General features: G+C 54.6%; 1 protein-coding gene across 6 annotated transcripts in view; it reads left to right on the top strand.

Moving 5' to 3' along the window:
• The window catches only part of UCK2 (uridine-cytidine kinase 2), an 83,895-nt gene extending 67,028 nt beyond the window's left edge, over positions 1-16,867 (top strand). For all 6 annotated transcript variants that reach the window (XM_073221343.1, XM_073221345.1, XM_073221344.1 and 3 more), the window contains 6 exons: positions 322-481; positions 2,326-2,422; positions 7,377-7,519; positions 13,231-13,328; positions 15,405-15,453; positions 16,593-16,867. In XM_073221343.1, coding sequence (XP_073077444.1) covers positions 322-481; positions 2,326-2,422; positions 7,377-7,519; positions 13,231-13,328; positions 15,405-15,453; positions 16,593-16,732 — 687 coding nt within the window. In that variant the 3' untranslated portion in view covers positions 16,733-16,867. The remainder of the gene's footprint in view (positions 1-321; positions 482-2,325; positions 2,423-7,376; positions 7,520-13,230; positions 13,329-15,404; positions 15,454-16,592) is intronic.
• The last annotated feature ends 569 nt before the right edge of the window (positions 16,868-17,436 follow it).

Genomic DNA, 17,436 nt, shown 5'->3' with positions numbered 1-17,436 from the left:
GGCACAAGTAGGAAAAAATGAATAGATGTTACCTGTCATTAGTGGCTACTGGAAAAGCTTCAGTCAAGAGAAGGTCCAAGCGACTCCCTTCTGCGCTCTGCCTCCACTGCAGATACCTGAGAGTTCGCTGTGAGCTGTGTTAGGGGAGGGGAGGAAGGGACCTCCTCTCAGCAGGTGCACCCTCCTCGCGTGGCCTCTGGTCTGGCGGCCAGGTGCTGGCCTCTGGGTGCTTCTCCCCACAGCCCTCGCTCAGGGCGTGCGCGTCAGCTCGGTGACTCTGGGCTTCACTTTACCCCGTGGTTTTCTCTTCTCTCCTTGCAGTCATCTGTTTGTGCTAAGATCGTGCAGCTCCTGGGACAGAATGAGGTGGACTGTCGTCAGAAGCAGGTGGTCATCTTGAGCCAGGACAGCTTCTACCGGGTCCTCACTCCAGAGCAGAAGGCCAAAGCCCTGAAGGGCCAGTTCAACTTTGATCACCCGGGTGAGCTGGGGAGTTGAGGCGGGTGTTGGCTGAGGGTTGCTTAGCCTTTCGAGTCTGTTTCCCATTTATAAGGCCAGAGCACCAAGTGGGACCTCGCAGGGGCATGGGGGGGCTTCTACGAGAAGGAACTTTGAAGCACATCATGTGGTGCTTGGCTGCTTAAAAACTGACCCCATCTGTGTCTGGACAAGGGTGACTGTGTACGAGCTTTTTCCCCAAGAGGAGCGAGACCCGGGGCAGAACAGACACTGCTGGTTCTTCTGTCTCCTCCGATCTGAAGCAGCCTGTGTCACACACCCCCAGCCCCACACGCATGTGCACGTGGCAAGTGTGTGGAACTCACTGACCGGCAGGCATGGGCAGGGTCCAGGGTGGCCACCTGAACGGTTTGCCCGACCGGCCCAGATCAGCTCACTGCCCTTTAGCAGGTTGTGGTTTTGTGTAATCAGAACCCAAACTTGCCACCAGTGGTGCCTGTAACACTCTCCCAGCTGTCTGTGTGCTTTCCAGGTTAAAGGTGCCAACTCCCGGGGCAGCAGGGAACCCGGAGGAGAGAGATGTCGGGGCGAGTGTGGGGTAGTGTCATCTGGGGAGGGAGGGCCCTGGACTCTGACCGGGGAAGAATTAACTAACGGGTCATGTGAGTGCAGGTAAGAGGGGAATTCATCAAAATGAGAGTCATAGCGAGTGTCAGAGTTGCGTAGTGCCAGGAAAAGGGACCCTTTATTTGCTCAGTCGCACAGGCAGCAGAGAGCAAGGAAGAGCCAAGGGAGGACAGGTCAGTTCTGGAACTGCTCGGCATAGGGCGGATCCCTTGCCAACTCCTAAAGCCAGGCCGCCTGGTGTCCGGCACCCTCCTGATTCGCACGGCGGGAGAACCCTGTCCCTGCTGCCCTGGAATTGGGCAAGCTGCGAAGCATGGATGGAGTGAGCCCGTGTTCTGAGAACTTCCTAAATAAAGCAAGGAGAGAACACTTCTCGGGCAGGAAATTCCATGCCCGCAGCCGCTTCTCATGTGTCGGAAATAAAACAGAAAGAGAAAAGACCTGTGGGAGAGACTAGAAGGTTGTGTGAGACAGCAAAGTGACAAGGGCTCTTACCACCGGTGGTAGAGGTTGGCAAGTTCTTGTCTTTGTTGGGAAAAAGAATTCAGAGGCAAAGTGCGATAGACTTAAGCAACCAGAAAGCTTAATTTAAAATAAAGCACTTATGGGCAACCTCAGAGAGGAGGCGCCCAGCAGGTTTTATTTAAAGTGATAATACACACTCGAGGGTGTGGGTGACCTCAGAGGAGGCGCCCTTAAGGGTTTGGGTTTGGGTTTTATGGGCCTTCTGGGTAGGGGTCAGTATAGGGCTTGACGTATTCAGGTGGTTAGTAATTCCTTCCAAGGTTTGTCTCTAACAATAGGTGCCTGTGTTGATCCGCATCTCAGCATTCTTTACTCACTTTGGGTCAAGTTTACACTCCAGAGGTCTGTCTCTCGTCCTGGTTACAGTGTTACTTTATTGATTAAGGGGCTGGAGGAAGGGGGAAAGCAGCATAAAGGTCAAGTTAAAGAATAAGCTCGGCCTTTTCCCCTGGCCAAGTAGATTTTATAAGGCATGACCCTGGTCCCACTTCCCCGCTGTACCTCATCAGGAAGGTAGAGAAATTGGTACCGGAACTCGCCCGTGCATCCCATTCATGTGTTTTGAGACGCAGGGAGTTTGCACTCTGCTGTGGGTAGAAAGGAAGTATATTCTTCTCTAGAGTATGATACACATATATGAAATATACATGCATGATCGAAGACAAATCATTTTAAAAATCAAGAAACATTATTTAATAATTTGAATTTTTTCAGATGCCTTTGACAATGAACTCATCTTCAAGACACTCAAAGAAATCACGGAAGGGAAAACAGTCCAGATTCCCGTGTATGACTTTGTCTCCCATTCCCGGTAAGTGAGCTCTGGGCCGGACATCGTGACCCCGACTCTTGAGCTCCAAGCCTCTGTCTGCCCCCCCTGCTCTGTGCCTACTGCAGCCTGTGTGGAGGGGCAGGGGCAGTGGGGGGCCGTGGGCAAGGTGTGCCTGGGTTTGGGAGTTCACTCCGGCGCTTCCTGGAACAGCCTGGTCATCATGTCTCATTAGCTCGAAAGGCCGGGTTCATGACTTTTGGGGGTGAGGGACTGAGTTGTGTGTCCTGCTCCACATCCCTGAGCTGTTGTTCCTGGAATAAGATGTGAGGGGGCGGGGCAGGGGAAGGCCAGGGCAGGGGAGGGGCAGGAAAAGGAACAAAGAAACTTGTTTCTGCTCTCGGTTTACTTGGGATTGGACCTTGGAGAGGTGTGAGGGCCCTGAGGTCACCAGAGACTAACCCCTCCCAGGGGCTGGGCTCCTCGGGCGCACCCACAGCCCTTTCCCTTGACAGTTTTCTCTCTGATCCGGAACAGAAGGTGATGCCCCCTCCATCTCACCTTCCTTCCCTCTGAGGGGTGGGAATCCTGCTGGCCAGACCTCCAGGCCCCTTGGGGGCCACGCAGAGCTCTGCTCACCCTGCTTCCTCAGGACTTCCGGGCCAACCCTCAGCTCCTACATGGTGTGTTGTATCATGTGGAATTCCTTCCAGCTTCTGGGCTGGCCATTGCTCAGTAAATGTTGTTTTTAGCTATGGGCTGTTTTGAAAGTTTCTCCCACCTGCTTTCATTCTTCCTTGCTGGTTCCTTTATCCCAGTCTCTTGAAAGTTTTTTGTTTAAGAGAAAATCAGGTCTCATACTGTTACCCCCAAATGTTTCTATAATTAAAACCCAATCTGGATCTCCCCATGTGTTCCTTCAGTACGTATCTCAGCCAGCTTTTCAGGCAGTGTACCTCCCAGGTTCTGTGCCCTGACTTTATCAGAACTAGAGGGTGTGGCAAAGATTTGGTTGGAGGAGGAAGGAGAGGGAGGGAGCACATGGCGATGGGAGGCGAGGCTGCCCCGAGCCCCAGCTTCGTGGCTCGCCAGTATGTTCTGAAGCCCTTCCAGCTATGGACCAGGTTCTACTCAGCTGGGAGTCGGAGAGCAAGGCGCCTCCAGCATTACACCACTGCAGACCGAAAGGGGTTTTGGTAGAGGAGTTGGAACAAATAAGAAAGTTGAGGGGCTGGGAAAGTGGAGATCTGTAGGCTGCAGCCTGAGAATAAGGGAAAACGGACCCCATTGACTACAGCCTGAGGCACTGGAGAGATTCGTGGAAAGTGCAAGCAGCTGCCACCTCTAGGCCTACGGCTTCAACATGGGTCTGCAAGGTTTCCCTATCTGGCTTTTATGATCTAAAAATTATGGATTTTTCTTCCCATTGATCTTCCAAGTTTCCCATTGGCAAAGTAACCTGGGACGTGTAGTGAAAGGGATTCTGGGAACTGTAGTTTCTGGCCTTGGCGAGGTGTGGTGGTGAGGGCAGGATGAGACAGTCCAGCCCACGGCCTCTCAGGGGCAGGCAAGGAATTAAAATTAAAATTTTAATTCCTGCAAGGGAATTAAAATGCAGCACGACCACTGGGGACCACTAAGGCAAGGGCCTGCAGGGTCTGGAGGAGGGAAGCAGGGCTGGAGTGTTCAGAACAGGTGGTGTGCAGGACATGCCATTTAGGGAATAATATTAGGGCATAATCCACACGTATGCGGGAAAGCATTAGAAGTTGCTGGGGAGAGAGGGATCCCCGAGGTCCAGGGAGGGAGGCACTTGGGGCACGCTGGGTGGGGATCGCAGTTGGGTAGGTATGGAGGGATGGGGGTCAGTGTGTGGGAGGAGCAGCAGGTTAGGAGGCTGGGGGGCAGGCCTCAGACCCAGAAGGGCAGGGGCACAGACCTGCTGGCACTAGTCACACGTGGCGGTGATGCAGGAGGGGAAAGACCCTGTGGTGGGAAGAGAGGGCGCAGGCCGCTGTCCACGAGGCCCTTGGGGTGGCGGCCCACGTGAGCGACCGCGGCAGCTGGGATAAGGCCCGCGAGGTGGTTGGGAGTCAGCCTTGCTGGTGACATGGGGCGGCAGAGGGAAAGTCAGCCGCTCATGCACACGCGCTCTGTCAGGTTCATGCAAGACAGAGGAACCCAGTAGGGTTCCCCGTCCGCACAGTTACTTCTTTCTCCTGATGCCTTTCATCCCTTATATTTTAAAACCCTGATCTTGAGCGGCCCACACCCATGCATCCAGAAATGTTTCCGGATGCCCAGACTATGGCCGTGGCCCCCGCTCTCCAGAGCTGCTTGTGGGGGACCCGGCTGCTCACCCCATCCGTGGGCCTTCTGTGGTGATGCACAGACAAATGGTGGGCTCAGAGGGGACCACCATTCGCTGTGTGTACCCTTTCCCTGGTCTGGCCCTCCTCGTTGGGCTGGGCTGGGTTATCACACGTGCTCCAATAGTCAGCGTTTCTCATGTGGACGTCCTGGCCGGACACTAAACTGTAACTGGAATATTGCCCCAAGTGGGGCATCTCGTGATCCTGGGCTAATAGTTGCTCCATGAGTGTTGTTTTCAGCTCTGAGCTTTTCTGAAAGATTCTCCCACCTACAGCTCCATGTGGACTTGGGAAATGATTGATTCCAACGTCCTGGGGTACCAACAGCAAAGCCGGCAGCTATGCTCTTACTTCCCCAGGATCGCAGAGGCAGAATTGGAAAACCACCCGTTCTTGTTAATGTTTATCGGTTAGGCGTCCCGACCTGCACCTGACGCTGCGTCAGTAGGCAAACCGGCCGTCCCTCTCTGTTGGCTGTGCTTTTCCTAATGGAGCCCTAGGGATCCCATGCACACGCTCCCCACGCACACGCTCCCCGCACACACACTCCCCGCACACACATTCCCCACGCACACGCTCCCCACGCACACGCTCCCCGCACACACACTCCCCGCGCACACGCTCCCCACGCACACGCTCCCCACACACACGTTCCCCACGCACACGCTCCCCACGCACACGCTCCCCACGCACACGCTCCCCGCACACACGCTCCCCACACACGCTCCCCACGCACACGCTTCCCGCGCACACGCTCCCCACGCACACGCTCCCCACGCACACGCTCCCCGTGCACACGCTCCCCATGCACACGCTCCCCACGCACACGCTCCCCACGCACACGCTCCCCACGCACACGCTCCCCGCACACATGCTCCCCGCACACACACTCCCCACGCACACGTTCCCCACGCACACGCTCCCCGCACACAGGCTCCCCACGCACACGTTCCCCACGCACACGCTCCCCATGCACACGCTTCCCGCACACATGCTCCCCGCACACACACTCCCCATGCACATGCTCCCCACACACATTCCCCACGCACACGCTCCCCACGCACACGCTCCCAGCACACATGCTCCCCGTACACACACTCCCCATGCACACGCTCCCCACGCACAGGCTCCCTGCACACACGCTTTCCTTCAGTTCCCAGCAGAGCCGGTCCATCCTCTCCTCGGCCCAGCCCAGGGCAGGTGCCTAGAGTGGCTCATCACTTCACTCACTCATTGATCCTTTTTAAATCCATTTTCCTTCGGAACTCTTCCTGGCGTGGTTCCTCATCCTAAAGCATGATGCACCCTGTTGCTGGTGGCTGACATTCCTCCAGACTGGTGTGAAGCCTCGTTGCACATTTGGAATACCTGGGGAACTTTTAAAAATTGTCAGTCCTCTATCCCCACCCAGACTAATGAAGTCAGAGCCCCAGCAGGGTAGCGTCCAGGTATAAATATTTTTTAGAAGGCTCCGCAGGTGATTCAGACCACTGTTCTGGGGAGTCTCCCAAACGTATTGACCTGGCCCTTTGCCGCCCCGTATCCTGCCACCTCCGTAGTTGCTCCAACAGCGCCAGCCTTAGAATTTGGGCAGGAACCCCAGGGTCTGCGCTGATGACGAGTCAGGGAGTGTTTACGGGAGGGAGTTGGAGTGGCAGCCTCTGTAGGTGGCATCCTCTGTGTTGCAGGTAAACCTGGTGTCTTAAGGAATTTTAAAAAAAATTTTGTTTCATTTGGTCACAAACCTTGCTGGCCTGCTAGTCAGGGGGTATAGCAAGCGCTGCAGGGACCATAGTGAGTCTGCAGCAGGGGACAGTAGGCGACGCGTGCAGGTGGTTTCAGGACAGAACTGAAGGTTGAGAGTGAATTCGGTGCAGGCAGAGCTGGGCCTGGGCCGGGAGGTTCTTTGTCGCGTGGCAGGGCTTCACCTCTGGCTTTTGAAAAGTTGTGTTTATAGGAAACCTGCCTTGGGCTTCCCAACCCTGTGCGGTAGCTGAGGCGCATCCGGCCCTACTCCGTGTAAGAGGAGGAGGCCCTCTGGGAGCCTGGCTGCCGGCCCACGGCCGCCGAGCCGACTTGGGGTAGGGCCAAAGCACACGTGGATGTCTTCTCCCCTCTGTCCGTTTTTCTGAAGCTTTCTCTTTTTCCTCACTCCTTTCAGTTGCCTCAGGATTTGGGGGGTGGGAGGGGTTGGATTTGGTGGGAGAAAACTGAGTTTCTGTTCTTGAAAGTTCACTGTTAGGGTCCGTGAATGGCAGGCATGAGAGAATTCCTAGAGACGCCTTTGGAGAAAAGAAGAAATTCTTTTCTTCCTGCCCTTTTCTGTCTTTATGCTTCAGTCACCAGCAGTTTTTTATTCCAAGGAGAGCAGCGTCCGCCCTCTGTTTCTGCTTCGTGGCAAAAGCCCGGAAACCGTGGTCAAAGCCGACCTTTGCCCCGGCCGCAGTGGCCCTCGTGGGTCCTGGCTGCTGGCCTGAGGGCGCTGTAAGGCGTGTGAGTCGTTGGCCCCTTTCCGACCTGCTGTCGGTCTGAGGCAGGGACCCCCCGCCCCCGAGACAAGCTCTTGCTCCCTCTCCCCCCGTTCCCTGGCCTGACCCGGCTGTCCTGTGCCCCCTGCTTCACAGGAAGGAGGAGACTGTCACCGTCTACCCCGCGGACGTGGTGCTCTTCGAGGGGATCCTGGCCTTCTACTCCCAGAAGGTGCGAGACCTGTTCCGGATGAAGCTTTTTGTGGACACGGATGCGGACACCCGGCTCTCCCGCAGAGGTATGTTCGAGAGCCCCGTGGCCCTGTCGGTGGCTCGTGGCAGGCCCCTGCCTGCCCTGAGTCTGGAGCCTGTGCTTTCCCTGCGGCACATGGCTGAGCCCAGCTTAATGCCCCTGCTGCCCAAATGTTTGGTGACATTTGAGAAGAGATTAGTCTCTTAGCTGTTTTGGAGAGAAAGGCTTGTGAGATCACAGACACGGAATAAGAAGTTACATCTGGTTTCACTGGAAAGAAGTTTGGTTAAATGCTGTTTCCCACAGGTATCACTGTCAAGGTGGGAGCTACCTGTAGGAATCTGGGGTGGGAACGCCCTGTGCTTGTGCACTGGGCAGTTCATCCTGCCAGCCTGCTTCCCTAGCCCTTTTATTTTCCAGAAAGCTTACAGAGATTTTGTCACTCCATCCAGCCAGCTCCCCAGCAAAGTCGGTGGTTGTCTGTGCAGGCCATGGTGTGTGTGTGCCTCTAAGGCCCTGTGCCCGGCGCACTGCGGACGCAGAGCTGCTCAGTGGCTGGGGCGCTGGCATGTGGGTGCAGCCCTGTAGGACACTGAGCAGGGAGCTTGCTTCCGTTAGCGGGGTCATGAGGCTTCATAAAGGAAGGAGGTGGGACTTAATGTGGTCAGGGTGATGATATAGGCAGCCCCAGAGGGTACACAGTGCAAACATGGACACACGTGGCTTTTTCTGGGGAGCAGGTGGCTGAAGCCCTTGGACAACCATACGAAGACAGAGTAGCATGGGCATCTTGTGGGGACTGTGGCTTCTGATGTTGCCTGCTAGGCGGGGGAGAGCTCCCAAGTGAGGTGGCCTGGGCTCTGTGTTGGAAGAGATTCTGACGGAGCAAATGTAAATGTGGACTACAGCCTGGCAGCTGCTTGGGACGGGACTCCAGGCAGGACTGTCCATCCATCACAGTTGGAGCGGGAAGGAGAGCTTGGGGTGTGGGAGTGCGAAGGCGCTAGCCTAGTGAGAACTGCCAGGACCCAGCGGAGCAGTGGGGTGTGGGCGAAGAAAGGAGGGACAGGTGGCCGGGCGTGCATCTCCATCGTGACGCAGAAATGACAGGTTTTGCTCCTGCTCACACAGCACGTCATGGGCAGGTTTGGATTTTCTAGGCTGTGGCCCAGAGTCCTCTGATCTCAAAGTCTGTGACGTTTTCTCAGTTCATGAGACAGATGTGTAGTTTTTCCGCTTCAGTGCTTACTGCAAGAGCTGGAAATGGAACCAGCAGAATACAGAGCAGCAGCCCCCGGGCTGTACCCTCCCAGATGGTAAGAGGACCCACACTCTCTCTTGAGCCAGCTGGGGCCACGCCTCGGCTCCCACGTGGGGTCGGGAGGGGGCGGTACAGTCACGGGAAAAAGGAAGGGAGAGACTGGAGCCCTGTGTTTGGGTCCCGGCAGTGCCACCAGCCTGCTGTGTGACTTGGGCTCCTGTGACCTGCCACGCTTGGGTCTCCTTACGGGAACAAGAGGGAGACATGCCTGTCTTTAGGATTGTGACTCTGGCCAGGTAGGAGTTCGGTGGTCTTTTGGTAGGTGGCCAAGGCCTGGGCCTGACAATTCCTCAGGCATCTGCCAGAGGCAGGGTGGTGGGGGCGGGTGCTGGCTTTTTACCTTAATCCCCAGACCCGGGTCCTGCCGTCAGCCCGATGGTCATATTAGCCTGATTAGGGAGACGCTGGCATGCACCGTGGGGAAGACTTCAGAGTCGCATGAACTGGACTTAAATCCTGGCTTTGCCATTCCTGCACGTGTGGCCTCAGCAAATTGCATTTTAACATCTTCGTACCTCATTTTCCCATGGGTTAATCATCTAATGCCTAAGGGCTCCTGACAGTTGTGACAATCAGGTAATGCAGGTAAAGTGCCTGGTGGTATGTCAGTCAGTAAGTATTGATGGTGTGGATCAGAAATCGGCTTCACCCGGAGTGGTAGATGTGGGTTTTCTGTCAAGACCGGTCAGAACCTCCGAGTGGGTCCCCTCTGCACAGCGACCCCGTCAGGGGCCGATACCATCACGCGTCCGTCGGGGGCACTAACGTCCTGGAGGAGGCCGCTGTGCTCAGCGGCGCAGGAAGCGCCAGGCATCACAGAGGAAACTGGAACGGGTCTGTGTATTGGCAGCATCCTAGGAAATCAAATGATTCTTGGCTTCTCATCCAAACGGATGGTTGTGGTCCGGTCCAAACAGAACATCCGCCCGCCCTCCCTCGCGGTGGGGTTCTTAGATGGAACGGGAAGCAGACCTGCAGTGGTCGCAGCCCCCGCTGGGGTTTCTGGGGTCGGCCCTGCAGCCCCTGCCCCCAGGTCAGGCTGCGGCCTTCTCCTTTCAGATTGGCTGTTCGTTCGTGTGAGCCCCTGACAGTCACTTTCCTGCTGGACTTGGGGACTTCTCCACGGGCTATTTCTACAGATTTATCGTCTGTCCACGTAGGACAGAAACCATGCCTGGCATGTGCTCTGCAGGACGGGAGGGCTGTGCCAGGGGAGAGCGTGGGTGAGCAGGCGCCGCCGCCAGCCGCGAGGACATTCCCGGAGACGTGCATTAGCCCCATTGACCACTGTGCGTCATGCCCTCCTGGGTGCAGGGCCCTCGCCTGCCAGGTTGACCCTTGTGGAATGGGATCTGCCTTTGAGTCACGCAGCCTTGCAAGGACTTGCCTGCTTCCCACGGGACCCCTGTGAGCTTCTAGGGATCGTCTCTAGGCGGTGGGTTCCTTCCACGCGTGCTTGCCTCCCCCCTTCCCCCGTGTGTGTGGTTTACCCTAAGCCACCCTTCAATTCGGGGACAGGAAAGAGCCCATGTGGGGGACCAAGGGCTGCTCCCACCTTGTCCCTCCCCTGCCATAATTCTCTGTGTCTGGTTCACATAGAATTAGGCTCAAGTGGCCTTGAGATAGGCAATCTGTTCTCTACTAGAGGAGCACGTTTCCTTAGCTAAGTTTTAAGTGGATTAACTTTTACTCTGGGTCCTTCTAAATTTTGTCCCTGGCATTGGAAAGGACTGCTTGTGGGTCTGTACGGGCGCAGGTGGGGGCCAAGCAGGGCAGGTGGGCAGACCCGTGGTTTCCTGTTCTTGTCCTGCCTTGGAAAGGGCCCGTCAAGGGTGAGCAGATGTGCCCATGTCTGCGTGATGGTCAGAGGCCTGTTTGGGTCCCTGGAGTTTCCAGTCCGTGCCAAGACCTTGTTCTCACTCTGTCCTCAGCTCAGGGAGGGGTCCCCGTCTGCTCAAGGTGATAGCTCGGTGGAAAGCTTTGGGGGGAGCAGAGGAGGTCAGTGCCTTGGGCTTTGCTGTCCCCAGTGTCCGGACATTGTTCCTTTTTGCTTTTCCAGATGGGAAGTCTAGGACGGCTCCTCCCTGTCTTCCCTGGTTCTCCCTCCCCCCTGCCCACGTGTTTGTGGCCCGCCAGCCCCTCCCGCCCCCGCCTCCAGCCGCTGGCAGGACTCTCTGCTCTCCGCAGGCTCCGGCCCGCCTGCCTGGGGTCAGCGCTCCCCCCTCCCAGGGGTCTGCTCCGTCAGGGAGCCACCCTCTGCTGAAGCCTCTCGTTGACGTGAATCACAGAAACTCGGGTCTGTTGACACGTGCTGTGTGCCAGCCACATGCTCAAGAGTTTTGTGTACATCTCCCTGTACCCAAGTAACCACTTTACGAGAAAGGTGCTCCCGGTTACTGCCTCCATTTTACCATTTTACAGTTAAGGAAAATGAGATTCAAAGAGGTTGAGCACCTGTCTGAGGTCACAGAGGTAGTAAGCAGTTAGTGGGGCAGGATTCGAATCCAGCCCAGGCTTGGCCCCATTGCGCCCGGTGGTGGAGCAGGACGCAGCTTCAGGGAACAGCCTCAGGGACTCCCCTGCCCCACCGCCATCTGCCTGGCCCTGTCCTGGCTCAGGTGCCGTGATGGGACTGGGTAGGAGGGAGCCGCAGGCCTGAGGGCGGCAGAGAGCCACGTGGAGGAGCGTGCACACGAGTGTGTGCTGGGGCAGGAGCGGGCTCCCGCCGTGCCAGTAGTGGCCGTGTGAAAGCATTTCTTGGGAAACAAAGCTGGCACCCAGCTTTTGCAGGGCTTCTGAATAAAAGCTACTGGAGTGCAGGCAGGGGGTGGGGTGTTTTCCCCACTCTGGCGCCCTTTTGATCTGGCTTCGTTCCTGTTGGCACTTTATCTGGAGACCTGTGGAGGATTGGAGGCCACACTGGCCATATGTGTGTGTGGTGGGGCCACAGTGAGAGCACCAGCCCTAGTGCCAGAGCTCTGGGGGAGTCACGTGGCAGCGTTGTGGCTCCTTGGTGGCTGGGTCTGCCTGGCAGAGCTGCCAGGCCATGTCAGAATGCCCAAGAAAACCGTTTCCCTGCTAGACGGGCACTTCTGCTGGTCCAGGCAGGCAGTGGGGAGGTGGGGAGTAAGTCCTGACACATTAGGGACCCACCAACTATTCGATACCAGGGCTCATGTGGAAACACATGTAAATAGAGGAGCTGGTAGCAAAGCCAGGTGGCAATAGCGGTATTACTTGACCTTCTGGAGTGTGGTCTTCCAGACAGTTTTCTAATGATCTGATCTTTGGACTTCATGCCAGCCTGACTCATAACCATGAAACTCTCCCTCTTTCTTGCACCTGCTGGCATGTGTGCACGCCCGTGTGCATGCATGTGTGTGAACACAGATTATTTAGACACACGGCTTTCCAGAAATCCACTTACAAGCATTCCCTGTGTTTGTTTATAGTGAGTTCCAGCCCATGCGTGGGTCTGTAACCTGAGAAATGGTGTTGAAAAGCCCAGGGGCCACTGTAGATGGATATAATACCTTTCTGGAGGGGGGTGAAAGGTTTAACAGACTTAAAACACCATCTGTAGGAAGGGGCTGCTTTGATGGAGAGAATCTCCTTCTAAGCTCACTACTGAGTTTGGGGGCAAGGTTCAGGTCGGTCAGTACACATTGGCAGAGCCAGGATTCTAGCCACATATAGTCAGACCCTTTTTAATTTTCTGACAAAAGACTCTATTATAAAAGGTTTTTGGTGAAAGTCCCTGAATAACACTGCTTAGGAAGAAGTAGGTAGAAGATGGTGAGATTGGGTCAGTCTGGGCTGTTCACAGCTTCAGCCAACCGTTTGTTTTCTAAACCGTGGTTTCCCCCTCTTTTACTATCTGGTTTTCGGTCTGCAAACCTCTGTGGTTGAGGTAAGAGTCGGGGCTGAACACAGCCAGAGCCTCTGCCTGCCTTCCACCCTATGGGGCTGGAGGGTGATTGGGGCTGGGCACGAGGTGGCATGTCAGCAGCGGGTCACTGACGGCGCACAGGTAAGTGAGAGGGGGCGGGATCGAGGTGAGCAAAGGAGAAGCCTTTTAGCCACCTACCCCCTTTGTCAAGAAGCCCCGCCCCTTTCTGGGCCCCGCCTGCTTCCTGCTAGGAGCTCTCTGGGACAGACCTGCTTTCTTGTTTACACTGGAATTTTATTTGGGTCAAACGCACTTGAAGCAAGATGACTATCGGCCTAGGCTGGGCAGCTTTGGGCTTCAGAGAACCTTTTGTCGTGGCCGAATCTGACGGTGGCCAAGACATAAAAGTGTGACTTGTGTTCCCGAAGTTGCCGCTGACCTTGCCTCCGCCAGGTCTCTAGGAACCTTGCGGGTGATCGTGGAACCTGCGTGGGGAGGAACGGCCCGCGCAGCGTTGTCCTGATTCGTGTTTTTTCCTCTCTTGTAGTATTAAGGGACATCAGCGAGAGAGGGAGGGACCTCGAACAGATTTTATCTCAGTACATAACGTTCGTCAAACCCGCCTTTGAGGAATTCTGCTTGCCAGTGAGTTGTGTTCTTGGTTTGTTTTCTGTTGAATCTAGAATTTAAATTTTTAGTTGTATAAATAAAGGTGTGTAAGTTGATGGCACTCCTGGCTTGGAGGCCCTCTTCTCTCTGAGTGGTCCTCTGTCCTCAGGTCCGGAGGGAGGGCGGCCTGGAGGCCTGTGTCCCACCGCTGTGTCCGGGGAGCCCTCGCCTGCCGTGCCTTTTAGCGGTGGACCTTGAGGGCCCTTCTGGGTAGTCCCAGCACCCTGCGCTCCCTGTTTGGTGGGCTCCTGGTGGGAGGCCCTTTACTGAGGGTTGATAGACTTGGTCATTTGGGTCTTTAGAAGCTCCGTGGTGGTGGGAGTGTCGATACAGGCCTCAGCCACGAGGGTTCCCTTCAGAATCCCTTCTGCCATTGCATCTGAGCCCTGACTTGAGCCGGATTCCTGCCTGGATTCCCATTTGGGACGTGTGGTGCCAAGCTGGAATAAGCTTTCATGCTTCCACCCTGGCATACATTCACCTGTCCGCCACGTGGCAGCTGGGAACTTGCTAGTGAGGTGGTTCTTGGAGAAGGAAGACTGGGGAGCGGGGAATTCTCGGCTTTTAGCAAGTCAGCCCTCAGCCCAGGAAACTCTCAGCTTCCTGGGGAAGAAGTGAATGTTGAGGGGAGGCTGCCGGGACAAGAGGAGTGGCGTGGTGGAAAGGAAGGTGCAGGACACAGCCTGGTTTTGGAAGGACTTTTTAACACAGAAGATCCCTGCATGTGTGTCCTGAGCCTTCTGCAGGTTGGCCACACCACCGTCTAATTCCCCAGTGATTTCATGACTCAGCTTGCAGAGAAAGAGGGAGAGATTGGCATCTGTGTGATTATCTTTTGGGAGGCTGAAATCTGAGAGCATTGAGAAGAGCTGTAGAGGGAGGCTGAGGGTAGACATTTCTCTGCTTCTCTAAGTAACTTCTTTCTTTCTCCTCTCTTGGGAAAATACGACCCCAAACCACCTTTGTTTCTTTAAGTCTGTTAGTAAGTTTGGCGTCACACCATGCTTGCCTTTTGTTTCAGACTGGGGACAGGTGGAACAAAGTGACCTTGAGCCTGAGTCACCTTGACATCCTATTGGTTGCCCTGGAGAAGATCGGGTTCCAGGCTTAGGTTTCTGGGCAGAGGGCAGAGGGAGCTGAGGAGCCAGGAAGTCCCATCCTTGCATCCATCCTCAGACCTCTCCTGCTCTTCTTAAATGAGAAGACAAAGTAAACTTACTATTGGAAGTAAATCGGCATTAACTGCCAGTTTTCTGCTGATTAACTTAGTTGGAACGGAGCTCAAAATTCCCCTCAAACATTTCCTGGTTGTTTCCACCTGTTCCCGCCGTCCAGCTGCTCTGTCCTCCGGGAGCCTCACGTCCCTGAAAACCACGAGCTCAGACCTGATAGACCACCTGCCTGGCTCAAGGAGGGTGGGGCTGTCACAGCTGCGTGTGAACAGTTCCAGTGTGAACGTTGCACAGAGTGGAGGCCCACGTTCTGAAGGCATTGTTTATGTGGCCTTACCCTAGACTTGGGTTATACACCAGGCACAGTTCTTTGTAAAATGGTCCACAAAAATCTCAGTAAATTCAAAAAGAAAAAAAAAAGGAGCGTATCTAATTGTGGCCCTTTTTTTTAAAAAATGTGAAAACAAAGCCAATGAAAATGGTCATCAAAGGCCATTCTTTTTCTGGGCTTACCTTAACGCTAGGAGTGGGTCACCATTCAGACTGCGTGTAGAAGTCCAAGGTGATTTGCTCCCCTTTTTAAATTCGGGTTCTGAATATTTTTCCTAGTGGGGGAAAGAGGCAATTATATATTTGGCTTCAAAGACCGTATTCTCTGAGCAGGACGTAAGCTTAAATAATGCCAAGTATAATCATGAGAACTCAAAAAAAAAGCTGACTTAGTATAATTTGATAAAGGGGATAAAAAATACTGTGTTTGAAACCTCAGGCTGCCACTGTCGGGCATCAGTAGTGGAAAGGCCGGCGTCTCCTCAGAGAGGGGTCTGGGCCAGCGTCTCTCTGAGCTCCTCTCTCATGCACTGTGTGTCTCTCTCCACAGACAAAGAAATACGCTGATGTGATCATTCCAAGAGGTGCAGATAATCTAGGTGAGTGAGTCCCGGTGGGGTGGCCCCTTCAGGGGCATAGCTTCTGCCCAGGGTCAGTCATACTTTGGGATGTGGTGACCAGATGTGGCTGAACCTGTAGTCGGCTTTCCTGAGCCGGGTGCAAACGTGCATCTCAGGCAGACATCAGAGGCCTGGAGACACTACCTCCTGCTGTCAACCCGGTGATGGCAGGTAGATACCTTGTATCTGAGGCCACCTTTTAGCAGAAGGGCATTTCCTTCTTAATTTCGTTGAGAATGGCCTGCTGCCAGGATAGCCCTTCCTAAAATAAAGAAAGCTGGCTGCTACCACTTGTGCATTTATTCATTCATTTCAGCTTGTCTAGGGAGGTCTGACTGCCTGGACGTAGGCAGAGTGGGGCAAGATCAGCTGTGAGAAGACCCTGTCTTCTCATTTTCTTTCTAATTCATTTCAATTTTCTTCTATTTAAGAAGTTTTTTGCTGAGCCACTTCAGAGTCAGTCTCCATGATGAATATTTCACTGTACATTTCTTAAAAGACAAGGACATTTTCATTCCCAGCCCCAGCGCCATCATCACATTCAGGAAGTGTAATACTGATGCCTTCTCCTTTGGCATTTCTGAGGAGTACAGGCCCGTCGTTTGCAGAATGGCCCTCAGTGGTCTGTGCCTTTCCTTATGGTTGGGTCGGTTTATAAAATCTGGAGAATGCCAGCCAGCAAAGAGATGCTGTGCCCTCCTTTATTGCTGTGCTCAGTGTTGATTGCATTTGGGGTGACGTTCACATCAGTCAGTTGCTGGAGGTGTGCAATTTATTTCTCATGCTACAAAAAGAGTCCCATCTTATGTTTCCTTTGGGGGAGAGGGCCTTGCATACGGTCGCTGATGGCTTCATGTAGGAGTGACTCTGATCATCTGATGAGAAGCCCCTGTGTTCAGGCCTGCCATTTCCCAGCATCGTTCGCTTGCTCGAGTTCTCCTGCGAGGGAGGCCATACCGGCCCCCTGGGGGCTTGGGGAGGTTGAGTGACCTGCCAGCAGGTGGCAGAAGCAGTTACCTGAACGGCCGAGTGCCTCCAGGCCCTGTGTGCCCCTCCGGCCCTGCGCCTGTGCCCCACCCTGCCTGTGTCGCTGACGCTGTGCCGTCTCTGCCCCACAGTGGCCATCAACCTCATTGTGCAGCACATCCAGGACATCCTGAACGGAGGGCTCTCCAAGCGGCAGACCAACGGCTATCTCAACGGCTACACGCCGTCCCGCCAGAGGCGGCCCTCGGAGTCCAGCAGCCGGCCCCACTGACGCCCGTCTCCCTCAGACCCCGGCCCCCGCGGCGGACAGGAGGAGGGGTCAGGAGGCGGTGTCCATCGCGTCTGTACATGTGGTTTCCTATGACGTCGCTATATTTAAGAAAACACCGTGGAGATGATACTCCTGTTTTTTTTTTTGTTTGTTTTTTTGTCCTTTGGGTCGAAATGAAAGAGAACTTGACCCTAAGCTTAAATGACACACTGTGCCAACTACTACCACTGGTGATGCCTGATTACAAATCCAACGTGTAACCAGTTATAAATACATACATACACACATACATATATATATATACATATATATATATATATATATATATATAAAAGGATCTATTTTTGTGTAAATGTACAAATACTGTAAAGCTGCTTGCTGAAGTATGTTGCAGGAAGGCCCTTACCTGAGTGTTTTGGGGCCGGAGCTGGGGTCTCAGCAGGCGGCGCCTGTGGGGAGGAGGGCCGTCGGGGGCGGCTCCCGGCTCGCCGCTCTGAGGGGCTCGGTGGGAATAGAGCTTAGAACCTTCGACCACCTCCCCGGCCAGATGCCACCTTCTTGCAGCTGGAGCTTAATGAGGTGTCAGTGAGAGGTATTCTTTTCTCGTTTTGAGTGGAAATCAGGCAAGACCTCAACTCAAAATACCAAACTCAGGGAAGAGGCCCACTGAGAACACGTCTTGCATTCTCTTCGTGCTCTGCGCC

This window comes from Manis javanica, chromosome 14 (assembly GCF_040802235.1).
Source record: "Manis javanica isolate MJ-LG chromosome 14, MJ_LKY, whole genome shotgun sequence".
In the NCBI taxonomy this organism is placed as follows: domain Eukaryota; kingdom Metazoa; phylum Chordata; class Mammalia; order Pholidota; family Manidae; genus Manis; species Manis javanica.
The sequence above is the reverse complement of the archived record's forward strand: the minus strand, read 5'-3'. Positions and strand labels throughout refer to the sequence as shown.